The following is a 13290-nucleotide window of genomic DNA, read 5'->3' as shown; positions in this document are numbered from 1 at the left end:
GTCCAAGTATAGTCACCTTGGGAGTTGGGGCTTCTGCATGTGAATTGGGGTGGGGAATATAAACTTTCAGTCCATAATAATAATTTAAATAGTTTGGCCTCATTATTTAAACTAAAGGCAGAACTGTAATGCTATATCAACTTTTGCAGAATATTTTTAAATGTCTTAAACGTAAAAGAAAGGTCATGGATTTGGTAAAATTAGAACTCTAGGGTGGATTTTAGTTTGCCTAAGTAAAAAAACAAATTTTTATGAGAATACGATTTTCAAAGTCCTTAAATAATGAACAGTTCAAAAAATACAGAAATGTTAAAATAATCTCTATTAAAATTATCTGTAATGTATCATGCTCCTACTCAGTGCCCAATTCCAACTCTTCACACCATTTCTTCTGAACTGACATTTCTTGCATTCTAAACTCTTCGCCAGACTGATTTTTCTCATGGAAAACAAATGTATTATGTCCTTTGAGCAGTAGTGTCATGGTTCATAATTCTAGAAATCATTAAACAAATGTTACCCAAAGGTGACATGGAAACTAATTTATTAAACACTTTACAGTAACTAAACCTCAAAGTACCTAAGTGGAAAGTAGTTGAACTAACCACTGTGGTTTCCTTTCAAAATTTATTTTAAAATTTGGTATTGCCTTTCTTAGGGCAGCGTTCAGAGAGCTCACAAGGGAAGTTAGTTCTGTCACCATGCCTGTCATAACCTACTAAGAAATGAGTTTTGACAGCTTAAATGTAATTTTACTTTTGAAATTGGTCTTTTGGAGCCCTCAAAGTAGTAGATTTCCAGTTACTTTAATTTTTTTTTTTTTCTTTTGCCTGTGGTGAGTATCAAACGGGTTACTAACTATTCTTTTATTATTAATCACTTTCCGAGAATTAATACCTATTTCTGCTTATTAGAAGCAACTGTGTTTAAAGTCTTTGCATTGGGATTTGTGGTTTAAGAGTCCTCCCTTGAGGCGAAGCACTCTTTTCTGGAAACCTGACTTGTCCGTGCCCACAAGACTGATGGGGGCCAGGGGCAGGTTCCACAGTTAAGCTGCACAGTCGTCTGTGCGTTTGCAAATCTGGATGCTCAGATGTCACACAGTGAGAAAGGATGTCTCTTGAATTCAGTGAGATTTTATGCTTCAGAGGGTTTCTTTCTCTGAAGCAGTTATAATATGAAAAAGCTCTGCCCCTTAGTTCTGTGATTCTCATTTTCGCTATGGTACAGTTAGTTGGGGACTGTTCCTGAAGTGATTGGATACTGGATACTACACCCTGTGGAATCATTTTTGACTAAGAATTGTATTTCTTTCTACTATGTCACTTTGGTTACATTCTTAACTAGAATAGCTTGTATATGTCATAACGTTACATAAAAATTTTTAAAAATATACTTTACAAGAAGTCTTAGTTCCTTTTTTAGGAATGTAAAATGTGTATGCTCTCTTCCCACAGCCGGACCATATAGTGGTTTAGGCGAAATAATCCATCGGGAGAGCGTTCCAATGCACACATTTGCCAAGTATCTCTTCACCTCTCTCCTACCTCATGATGCTGAATTGGCATACAAAATTGCACTGAGAGCAATGCGGTACGTATTCACAGCCCAGTCGGGCAGAGGCAATCCAAATTCCCCACTGGGAAAAAAATGGCTGTTAACTGACTTCTCATTCATTCATATCTCTTGTAGGCAACAGAAAAGCTAAAGAAACTATTTATGCTTCTTGGATTGTAGTGGTGGTTTGTTTGTTGGTTTGTTTGGCTTTTTATTTTACAGTAAAGGAAGAATTGTCTCCTAGACTGCTATCATACTTGTGCTCATGGTGGCTTTTTCTTACTTTTCTTGAAGCTAGAATTTGGGAATTAAAGAACAATTTTAGGCCAAGTTTAATCACAAGGGAGCAACAGTTGAAACCTTCCTAATTAGTTAATTGTTTTGAAAATATTAGATTTTGAAACAGTGGTAAATAATAAGTATACTTGACTGAATATAATAACTGAGGGAGCCCTTCACACCTGCTGCATCAATAACACAGGAAGGCCGTAGTATCGCTGAAACCCCTTTGTTAAGAGCTTAAGGGAGGATGAGGCCTGGTGGCTAGGGTTGAAGGCAGCACTATTAGGCATTTTCCAGGACCTGCTCTCCTCAGTCTGACTACTTCCGTCTCCTCCCCAGCCCTCCCTTTCATGAATGATAATTAGATTATGTTGTTCTCTGCCACTGACCTTCCTATTTTCACTTTCCTTTTTATTTATTTTTAAAAATTTTTTTAGAGAGAGTGCACAAGAGGGGTAACGGGGGTGGAGGGGCAAAGGGAGAGAGAGAGAATCCCAAGCAGACTCCACACTCAGCACGGAGCCCAGCACAGGGCTGGATTCCACGACCCTGGAATCATGAACCAAGCCAAAATCAAGAGTCGGATGCTCGACTGGCTGAGTCGCTCAGGTGCCCCTTCACTTTACTTTTTAAAGGCTGTTCATCAAATATTTTTTACCATGAATTTGTCTAGGTGAATATTTTTTAATGAATTCAAGATTATATTTTTTAATCTTAACTGTTGCCTATTAAATGTTAAGGACCTGAAAGGCATATCTCCTTTTCTTAAAATATGAGATTTTTCCTTTTTTAAATAATTAAAACATTCCTGTCTTCAAGTGCAGATTAGACTTAGTTATAGTCACCAAAGAAAGACAGACCATGTACACACACGCCTAAGAGTTTGAGGTGCTGGGGAGTAGTTTGGTCCCATAGAATCTTTTCATCAAAGTTTCCGTGTCCGCAAACATTGTAGTGGATTCGAAAGAAATTCTTGCCTGTGTGAGGGCAGCTTACATCTTTCAAGAGGCCTCTTTTTTTATGCAGTGAGTGTGCGTGTGTGTGTGTGTGCGTGTACCTACCTGTGTGCCCATGTGTATTGAGTCTGACGTCTTTTAACTTGGTATTCTTTCCTTGGCGCCATGAAATCTGTTTAACCTGTCAGAGAAACCTTGTTGAGTTCTCTCTTATCTAATTTTTAAAATGTCCCCAGATCAATTAATAACTAACATAAGCAGAAATCCCCCCACCAAATTACTTTATACCCCTTGGTCTATTTTAGGGCACAGTTTTGTAAGTTTTTATTCCCATTTTTGGAAGCTGAAATAGAAGTTGTCAGACGAAGACAGATGCTTAGCTCTATGCTCCCATAAATCTTAAGAATTTTGCTCCTGTTTGAAAGGGAAGAATGCTAATGTTGTATGATTGCTAGGACCACTGTAAAGTTGAGGGGTAAAATAAAAGGTTTCTCTGTGATTCTAGCTTATGGGGAGGTATCTGTCAGGTAGAAAGGCTTGCTTTGTAACACTCAGAAACTCACTGATGTTTGTCCTTGGTTGCTGCCAAGGCAGTTTGTTTATGGGAGGTATTAGTAGGACCCTGGGGGATTGTTTTCCAACCTTTTTTTCTACTTTCCACTAGTCCTGCTAAAAGACTGCTGTGGAAGGGAGGTAGTGTGACCTACTAGAGCCTCTCAAGGCAGCCAGGGCAACAGGAAAGAAAAGAGACCTGTAGCTTACTTGCTTCTTCGTCCTTGTGGAAGTGAGAGAAGGGTAGGAGAGCGGGAAAAGGGTGTTTTTAGCACTCATTTTCTCATCCTTTTAACATATTGACCAGTTTCCTCTACAGCAACTCTGGAAAGATCTGCCTGTGAACACAGGGGCATTCTAGGTTTTTTGAAAAGTTAAATAGGAACTCCACCAAAATTCTTCTTACTTAATAGCTTACCTTGCCACTCTTTAATGCTCACATCTCTTTGTCCCTAGATAAAAGGAAATGAAAGTGAGGCATTTGGCTTAGCAGAGCAGTGACTGCTCTTGGGTGAGGCCCCAAGGCCAGCCTCACACCCTTTGGTCTTCAGCTCTTATTCCATCCATAGTTCCTAACACTGGTATACCTGAATTAAGGTCAGCGTTTTGATGATTGTAAAGGAGTAGCTACTCTGCTTATCTCTTTGGTACTTCTATCTGGAAGAGATTGCTAAGCACGTTCTTTGTTTTCCAATAATTGTTCTTTATTTGTCAACATATCCTCAGTCAAACATAGATTGATTGAAATTAGAGATCTCACTGAATTTATGCAAGACTGTCAAAGGACAAATACTTGGATCATTTGCATTCATCATCTCTGATAGGATTGATAGAACATATTCTAACTACAAATTCCTGAAGTAATAAGGAACTAATTCTGCAGGAAGCATGAGTTTATTTTTTGTCTAACTTCCCCTCTTATGTTGTGTTTTAATGAGTTAACTTATCCATTTCAGCTATCCACTGATCCCTGACCGTTGCAAGCTCAGTCTTAAACGTTCACCTGACTATCAGTTTCTGTTGATTTTTATTTTTTTAATGAGTGATAAGATTCAAAAATTTTAAAGTAGGTAAACATCGAGCCTTGTGTTTCAGATCTCTTTGTTGCTATATATCTTAATTTCCTTGAATAATTGCAATTTTTTGAATGATGCTAAGGAAAAGAAATCTCTTAAGTTTGGGTCATGAGCAATTAACAAGGTGACTTTGGCATCCAGATAGCAAAGTGTAGCTGTACCAGCTCTTCTTGCACCAAGGACCTGAGCAGTTTCTCCCAGCATCTACCCATTCATCTGCTTTCTGACCAGACCCTGTGGCCAAGGTGATGGACCAGGAATAACTGGGAGCCAACTGCCTTGTCTTCTCATTACAGGTTACTAGTATTGGAATCTACTGCTCCAACTGGAGACCTCACCCGCCCACACCATATTGCGTCAGTTGTTCCCAACCGATATCCTCGTTGGTTCACTCTAAGCCACATAGAATCCCAGCAGTGTGAGCTGGCATCCACCATGCTAACTGCAGCCAAAGGTATTGGATTGTCCTGAGACTTCATGATTAAATAGTTTGCCTTTTTTATTTAAAGGGTCATGTTTTCCATCCAGTTCTCAGTAGTGGTGCTAATGTCTGGTTGTAAGGACATTAGCTTATAAGGTAAAACAAGTGCTACTCACTTGAACCTGACGTTTTCCTCTTTTAATTGCATCATTAAACTCGGTGCTGACAGAGTTTAGGTTTAGTGTCATGCCATGTAAATGTGGTTCAGGTTCAGAAGCAGATTAAAATGTTAGGTGACATATTTTTTTTTCTCCCTGAAATATTCACCAAAAATATGTAAGTAGGAACTAAGGAGGGTTTTTTACTATCTCATGTTCATTCTGGTTAATATGTGCCTTTGTTACCGAGGATGTGTCTCCGTGTATCTTTGTGAAGCGGAGATTCATAGGCATGTAACTCTGGAACACTTAGTTGTAGTGACATCTGTGCCATATGTGAACATTTCAGGTAAATTAACTTGTGCTTTATGTTTTGTTTTGTTTCCTTTTTTCCCTCCCTCTTGTGTGTGTGTGTGTATATGTATGTGGTTGTATGATTTGTTTTGTTTGTTTTGTTTTGCTTTGGTTTGGTTTTCCCATGTTCGTTGCAGGCGACGTTCGGAGGCTGGAAACAGTATTAGAATCCATCCAGAAAAACATTCACTCCTCATCCCACATCTTCAAGCTTGCCCAAGATGCATTTAAAATAGCAACTCTCATGGACAGTTTGCCAGACATCACTCTTTTGAAAGTGTCTCTGGAGCTGGGCCTGCAGGTACATGACTGGTGGTCTTTCCTGGGGCACCACGAACTGCTAAATAAAGGCATCATCTTAGGGTTGTTTCTGTTTGGATATTTTAGTGCAGGCAAATGACTCTTCAATGCACAAAATGGTTAGACTTTAGAAGAGCACTGTATTTCAGAGCTATGCTCATTGCCAGCTGAACCAGACTGCTGCCTGAGGTGCAGGGACTGTACTTTTAGAAACCCTGTATGTGTCCTTCAATAACAAAGGTCATTTTCTGAATTATGGCCTTAACACCGCTGTTTGTCCTTTAATGAATAGAGGAGATTGTTGCTAGTAAGAGACTTAAATAGAACTATCGTGTATGATAAAGAATCAGTTGTGGGGTTAAATTTTTAGAGGAAGTATGAATTTTTATTGATGTTTGCATTTTCATTATAGATGGGCAGTTCTAGCTCCTTTTTATAACCTTGAGAAAATTAGGTAAAGGAGGAATGATTGGGCCAGGGTCCAGTTCCAGTATTCCAGCAGGCTTTCTTAGTCATACAATTGGATGTTTGCTTCCTTATAGTTTCTAAAAAAAATTCCTATATAAACCAGGAACTGAAAAGTTTAAACTTTGATCTGTCTCAGGAAATCTCTCCATTAAAATATATACCATACATACCATTAAAAGCATTGAAAGAAATTATTACATAATTACCTTAAGTATGGGGAATAGAATGTCCTGATCAGATGATTAATGTAGATTTTTAGTTACGGAGTCTCCTCATGATAGTTAATAAAGTTTAAAGACTTAGATTACAGGAAAATGTACTCACCCTGTATAGTAGTGTCCAAGTAGAGGGTAGAGAGGATTGCTGCTATACAATCACATTTTAGAAGTTTCTTTTTAAAAATAAATTTGTGCTCTGTGGCTTATTTTTGTTAATCATTTGCCTCTTTACGGAATGATGCAGAAAGTACCATTAACACAAGCTTTCTGGTTATTTGGAATTCTGGCAGGTTTTTTTGGATAAATCTGGCAGATCACTTAGAACTTAACCCCTGCCTTGTTCTTTCTAGGACCCAAGAAGAAATCCCACAATGCCTTTCTAAGGCTTTAGGCATGTCATTCCCCAGATGTTCTAAATCTTAAAGGGTGGGGGAAGTAGGAAGTGGTGGATCAACTTATTTTAGGATCTTATTAGAAAGTAAAAAACAAAATCAGATGACTAATGATGCCAAAAAATGATTTCTTTCCATAGACCTAGGCATATCTTCTTGATCACCAGAAAAAAGAACAACCAGATTTTGAAGGAGTAACTAAAATGATTATTTTAAAATACCTGTTTGTCCACTGAGAGGTCCTAGTCAGAGTTAGTTCATGAAGAGCCTCAGAAATCTAGAATCAGAGAATATGTTAAAGCTGTGGAGGAGGTGAGGGCATGGACTGTGCTTAATCCTGCAGTCCAGCGCTCTGGTTTTGCAGATGAGAAAAGTGATAATTGAGCAACTGGCCCAGGATGCCGCATCTGGTCAGTTGGCCGATTTGGTGTAGAATGTGGGCCCCCTGCTTCCTAGGCAAGGTCAAGGCCAGCTAGGGAAGCCATGGTCGAATCTAAATTGATGTGCAGAACTTTGCTCTAAATACGGCTCTCCATCCTCCTGGTCATAGGGAATACTCCTAGTAGTTTATACCTTGGGATGAATTATTTCCTTTTTCCATTGACTTAGGGTAATCTTCTGAAATATTTTGTTATCCTGTGTTTATAGGTTATGCGAATGACACTGTCCACCTTAAATTGGCGACGGCGGGAGATGGTGAGGTGGCTGGTGACGTGTGCTACTGAAGTGGGTAGGTAAACTCTGGAGAAGGAGAAACTTTCCCCAGTGCCTCCTGTTGGATTTAACTCATCATTTATAAATACAAGAATGTTTTCCCTCTTTTACCTGGATTTCTCGAAGGCTCCTTGTTCCTTCTAGCAACCCACAGGGTCTTCCTTTCCTCCAACCCCTGCCTTCAGCCTTTAGTTGTACTGTTCCTCTTCTCAACTATCACATTTGTGAGGCTTCACACTCCTGTTTAAAATTGAATAAGTCACTGAGTAAATACTTTTTGTTCATTTCTGTTGTTCTTAAGGTGCTTTTAGTAACTTTTTGTGATAATCAGGCCTATGGTTGTTTCTTTAAGTTTTAATTTGTATTTATTTTGAGCGAGCTAAAGAGTGAGCAGGGGAAGGGCAGAGAGAGAGAGAGAGAGAGAGAGAGAGAGAGAGAGAGAGAATCCCAAGCAGGTTCCATGCTGCCAGCACAGCCCGATGTGGGGCTGGAATTCATGAACTGTGAGATCATTATCAGGTTTATAGTTTTATATTAAAGAGTTGCAGAGTGAATCCTTGGTAGGTTGGAAACCACATTTGAAACTAACTTGAGACTGTGGGTTAGTGGTTAGATCCATTTTAATTAAAATAATATAAAGTTATCTAGGTGTGCTGAGATTTTTCTTTATCATCTGAAGGCATATGTCATCATATCCAACAGATAAATGACAGTGTGGGTTAGGTGAGCTTTCGGGTATGTGAAACCTATAAGAAGATCCTCCTGGTTGCCCATAATCTGCAATTTGTGAGACCATCAACCAACTGTTTCTCCTCTGTTGCGGTAAATCAGTACTAAAGAAAATTAGATTTCCAGTAGGAATGTCAACAAACAAAATGGTGGCTGCTTTAAATGAGTGTTGGTTAAATTGTTTTCCTGTATGCATCAGAAAAGGGTATATACCCCTCTTGCTGAGAGGACACTGCCACCTGAGTTTTTAGATACTGTAAAATCATTCTTCTTGGTTTTTTTCTTTTATTAATCTTAATGGTTTGTTACTTTGGAAAAAAGGAAATTGGTCTCAGTATAAAAATTGTATCATTAGATTGTTGAGGTGATGCTTTAGTGCAGCATTACAAAAGTAATACTGGTTGGAGAACTGCTAATACAACTTCCGTACCCCTGCACCAAGGCATATACCTAATTCTCTTTTGAGTTTTAGTACCTTGTCTTCAGATCACACGCAGTTAAGATTTTCTTATGGCTCAGCCACATTGGGTCTCTGCCCTTAAAATGGTTGTTATAAAGATCTTGTCAGACATTCCAACATCTGAGTCACCTGTAGGTCTGCTTCTGTTGACTTTTTTCTCTTGATGACGGATCATATTTTTCTGCTTCTTTGTGTGTCTTAATCATTTTGTATTGTGTGTACTTTAAACTATATACAAACACACATCCTCCATAAAAACTTTCTCTTTTGGTGAGAGTGGTCATTTTTTTCTGACTCAGATTCTGTGGTGGATAACTGACAGGAGGCCCCAGTGAACTAGAACTCATTAGCAATAAGCCATTTTCTGAAATGGCAAGCAGTGCAGTGCACATACCAGCTACCGAGGAAGTTTATTATGGGAAATTCGTGTTTCTTTTAGGTATTTCACTGAATAATAATCTGTCATAACCTTATTCTAAAAGGTTGCACCCGGGCATGTTACCTTCCAGGATTTCGTGGCCTAGCTCACGTCCTGTGATGGTTAACCATGTAAACGTTGATTGTTAGGTGGAAATAAGGCAAGACCTCTGTGCAGCCTCCTCGTCAGTAATAGGGCTTCTCTGTGTTCCTTGAAGGTGTCTATGCCCTGGACAGCATCATGCAGAGCTGGTTTACGCTCTTTACTCCCACTGAGGCCACAAGTATAGTTGCAACCACCGTGATGTCCAACAGCACCATCGTTCGCCTCCATCTGGACTGCCACCAGCAGGAAAAGCTGGCCAGCAGTGCCCGGACACTTGCATTGCAGTGTGCCATGAAGGACCCTCAGAACTGTGCCCTCTCCGCGCTGACCCTGTGCGAAAAGGATCACATAGCTTTTGAGACGGCGTACCAAATTGTTCTAGACGCTGCTACGACCGGCATGAGCTACACCCAGCTCTTTACGATAGCACGGTACATGGAGCACCGCGGGTACCCCATGAGGGCCTACAAGCTGGCCACCCTGGCCATGACCCATCTCAACCTGAGCTACAATCAGGATACACACCCTGCCATTAATGACGTTTTGTGGGCCTGTGCGCTCAGCCACTCCCTTGGTAAAAATGAGCTTGCAGCTATAATACCTCTGGTGGTCAAGAGTGTCAAGTGTGCAACGGTACTGTCAGACATTTTGCGCAGATGCACTCTGACCACTCCTGGCATGGTGGGACTTCACGGAAGGAGGAACTCTGGTAAGCTCATGTCACTGGACAAAGCCCCCTTGAGGCAGCTCTTGGATGCCACAATTGGGGCCTACATCAACACGACGCACTCAAGACTCACGCACATCAGTCCTCGGCACTATAGTGAGTTTATAGAGTTCCTCAGCAAGGCCCGAGAGACCTTCTTAATGGCGCACGATGGACACATTCAGTTTACACAGTTTATCGACAACCTGAAACAAATCTACAAAGGCAAAAAGAAACTGATGATGTTGGTTCGGGAGAGGTTTGGTTGATAGAACTTGTATGAATGGGGGTGGGGGGTGGGAAGGGAGGGATGGTTTGTTTTTACTTGAGCCTGCCTTTGTACCCTTTTTAACTTAAAGAACAGAGCCACACCGGTATTATATGTGTATAGTTATATTGCGTTTGCAGACTAAATTGTCATGTTGTGAAAGTTTGTGTGTTTTTTAATTTTTTTCCCTTTTTCTTACTTTTTTTTCCTTTCCTTTTATTTTATTATAATTTTTAATTTTTTTCTTTTGGTTTTGTATGAGAGAGAGGTTAAAAAGGTTTGGTTTACACTGAGTATATGTTGTCAAGTGGCGAAAGTCCACATAGCTCTCCTGTTTTCTGTATACGTTCACAGCCTCAAAAAAAAAAAAAAATAATTGAAATGGCTTTAAAAACCAAACAGAACACCTCCATCCTGTGATAAGTACCTCGAATGGATTCAGCTTTACTCCTTTGTAACTCATCTTTACATTTTCAGCATATTTAAACAAACCAACAAAATGAAATACTAATAGTTAAAAGGCTGACCCACGTGGCTTTGCAGTGCTGTTCGTCCGGAAGCATGGCACACGATGCTTGTGCATGTGGAAACTTAGCGACTGTCAACATACATTCTCAGGGATTTATCAAAAAAAAAAATTAAAAAAAGAATGAGAGCATTTATTGTACTGTATATATATTATAGTATATGTCTGAATATTGAAAATATAACATGAACTAATTTATAAAAAATATTCTATGTAATGCAAAATACTTGAAGCTGCAGTAGCTTGGTTTTAAACAAAAACAAAAAAACTGAGAGAAAACCTATCAGAAGGACTAAAAGAGTGCGCCTTGCTTCAGGGTTGGCTCAGGCGGTGAACTTCATGCTGGGCATCTATGCAGAGCCACCTTTTGGATTGCATGGTTGGACTGCGATCTATTGGGAGAAATGATATATGTATATATATTTATACAGTTTATGTATACATATATATATGTATACACACAGACACCAGACACAAACACACCACCAACAACAACCACTACACCACACATGCTTGTAACAGGCACTAGAATAAAGAGGGACAACAAAATACACAGCCAGAGCAGCAAGCCTTAGCATTAAGAATATACAGTATGCCGGAACTGGGGTTCGTGCCTCCTAGCCTAGGAAACTTAAAAGAAATATCCTTTTGACACGAAACGCAAAATGTTTTCCAAAACAATTGACATATGATACAACGCCTTTGCAGTGAGCTAATAATAAGCTAACCTTTGTGCACAAATAACATTATATATATTATATATCTATTCTGCATAGGTATTTTGACTTTGTGCAGGACAGAAAGTTGTGTAGGTATGACTGTTCTACTTTTCAGTTTTCTTTCTTTTTTTTTTTTTTTAAATATATTTTATTTTCTCTAGAATTACTCAAAACAAAAGCAGCCTTCTATCTTGCCTTGTCTTAATGCTTTAAAATAACCAAACTGGAGATCTAACTACCAAACTGTTCATTATATTATTAAATACCAACTTTGGTTACAGTATAGTGTCTTTACTTTAGCTGATGGTTCTGTAACCTTGTGCTTTTTAAAGCAATTTTTATGTTTTGGTGCAAAAGTTGTCCAGTGTCTCCTGTTCCCTTCATTAGAGAACATGCTAGAGGTATGTTTGTAGGTATTTTTGTTTAGAAGAACTATTTCATGCGCTCCATTTTATTTATTATAATAGGTAAAAAGAAAAAAAAAAGGTTGTACTTCATCACCCATGTAAACATGCTCATGAAGTTGAAAGTAATTAAGATTTGATACACTGATATCAATTTATTTATGTAACTAAATCACTGTTTTATAAACTTGTTAATGATCAACAATTTTTGTTTTGATTAAAATTAGTTTTTTGAAAGTTGATTCTGCCTCCTTTATGGTATATCTCGTATTACGCTTGAATTTGGTGATTATAGACCTGGATATTACCACATCTCCAAGTGTTTAATACTATGTTCATTCATCCAGTAAATATTTCTGTACTATTTTCTGGGCCCTGGAGATACGGTGGTGAACAAAATTGCACACTGGAGCTTACTGTCTACTTAGTGGAGAAGACTGACATGAATCATATAATTACAAAGATAAAATATGAGACAGAATAGCTGATTTTTCCTCAGTCTGTACGTTTGGTCATTCTCCCTAATTAATAAACTATAATATGTTCAGGACTTGCTATATTTAATAAATGCTGAGTTTGTGAGAGGTTTTCTGTGTGTGTGGTTTAAAAGGAAATTGCATTATAGGGAGTGAATGCTGCATATGCAACATAAACATTCGTCCCACCTCATCTCCCTCAGAGATTATAGCAAAATGGTGCAGTTGGATTGTGTGTGTGTGTGTGTGTGTGTGTGTGTGTGTGTGTGTGTGTCTGTGGTAAAACCACATCACAAATATACCATGTTAATCATTTTTTTTAAAGTGTACATTTTGGTAGTGTTAGTCTATTGACGTTGTTGTGCATTATCTCTAGACCTTCCTCATCTTACAGACTAAATTTTATACCCATTAAACAATTTTGTATCCATTAAACAACAGCAGCCCTTTTTCTCCCTTCCCCCAGACCCTGTATAACCACCATTCTACTTTCTGTGAACTTGATTACTTTAGAAACTTCATGTAAGTGCAATTATACAGTATTTGTTCTTTGTGTTTTGCTTATTTCACTTATTTCTGTAGTATAGCATACTCCAGATCCATCCATGTGGTAACATGTGATGGGATTTTCTTCCTTTTTAAAAACTATTTATTATTGAATTATAGTTGGCATATAATGTTATATTAGTTTCAGGTGTACAACATAGCATTTCAACAATTCTATACATACTCAATGATAAATGTAGTTATCATCTGTCATCACACAATTTTGTTATAACATTAGTGACTCTATTCCCTGTGTTGTACTTTTATCTCTGTGACTTATTTTATAACTGGAAGTTTGTAGCTCTTAATCCCCTTCACCTATTTTGCCCCCACCCCCACTGTTTGTTCTCTGTATTTATGAGTTTGTTTGATTTTAAATTCCACATATAAGTGGGGTGCCTGAATGGTTCAGTCAGTTGAGCGTCTGACTCCATTTCAGCTTGAGTCATGGTCCTGGGGTCGTGGATTTGAGCTCCCTGTGAGGC

General features: G+C 38.7%; 1 protein-coding gene across 11 annotated transcripts in view; it reads left to right on the top strand.

Annotated features, from left to right (window-relative positions):
- Positions 1–12025, top strand: part of ZSWIM6 (zinc finger SWIM-type containing 6) — a 197110-nt gene extending 185085 nt beyond the window's left edge. For all 11 annotated transcript variants that reach the window (XM_060635703.3, XM_078449547.2, XM_078449545.2 and 8 more), the window contains 5 exons: positions 1458–1593; positions 4720–4877; positions 5494–5657; positions 7383–7464; positions 9273–12025. In XM_060635703.3, coding sequence (XP_060491686.1) covers positions 1458–1593; positions 4720–4877; positions 5494–5657; positions 7383–7464; positions 9273–10135 — 1403 coding nt within the window. In that variant the 3' untranslated portion in view covers positions 10136–12025. The remainder of the gene's footprint in view (positions 1–1457; positions 1594–4719; positions 4878–5493; positions 5658–7382; positions 7465–9272) is intronic.
- The last annotated feature ends 1265 nt before the right edge of the window (positions 12026–13290 follow it).

The sequence above is a fragment of the Panthera onca genome, chromosome A1 (genome assembly GCF_046562875.1).
Source record: "Panthera onca isolate mPanOnc1 chromosome A1, mPanOnc1 haplotype 2, whole genome shotgun sequence".
Classification (NCBI taxonomy): domain Eukaryota; kingdom Metazoa; phylum Chordata; class Mammalia; order Carnivora; family Felidae; genus Panthera; species Panthera onca.
Note: the sequence above shows the minus strand (reverse complement) of the source record. Positions and strands in the feature narration are given on the sequence as shown.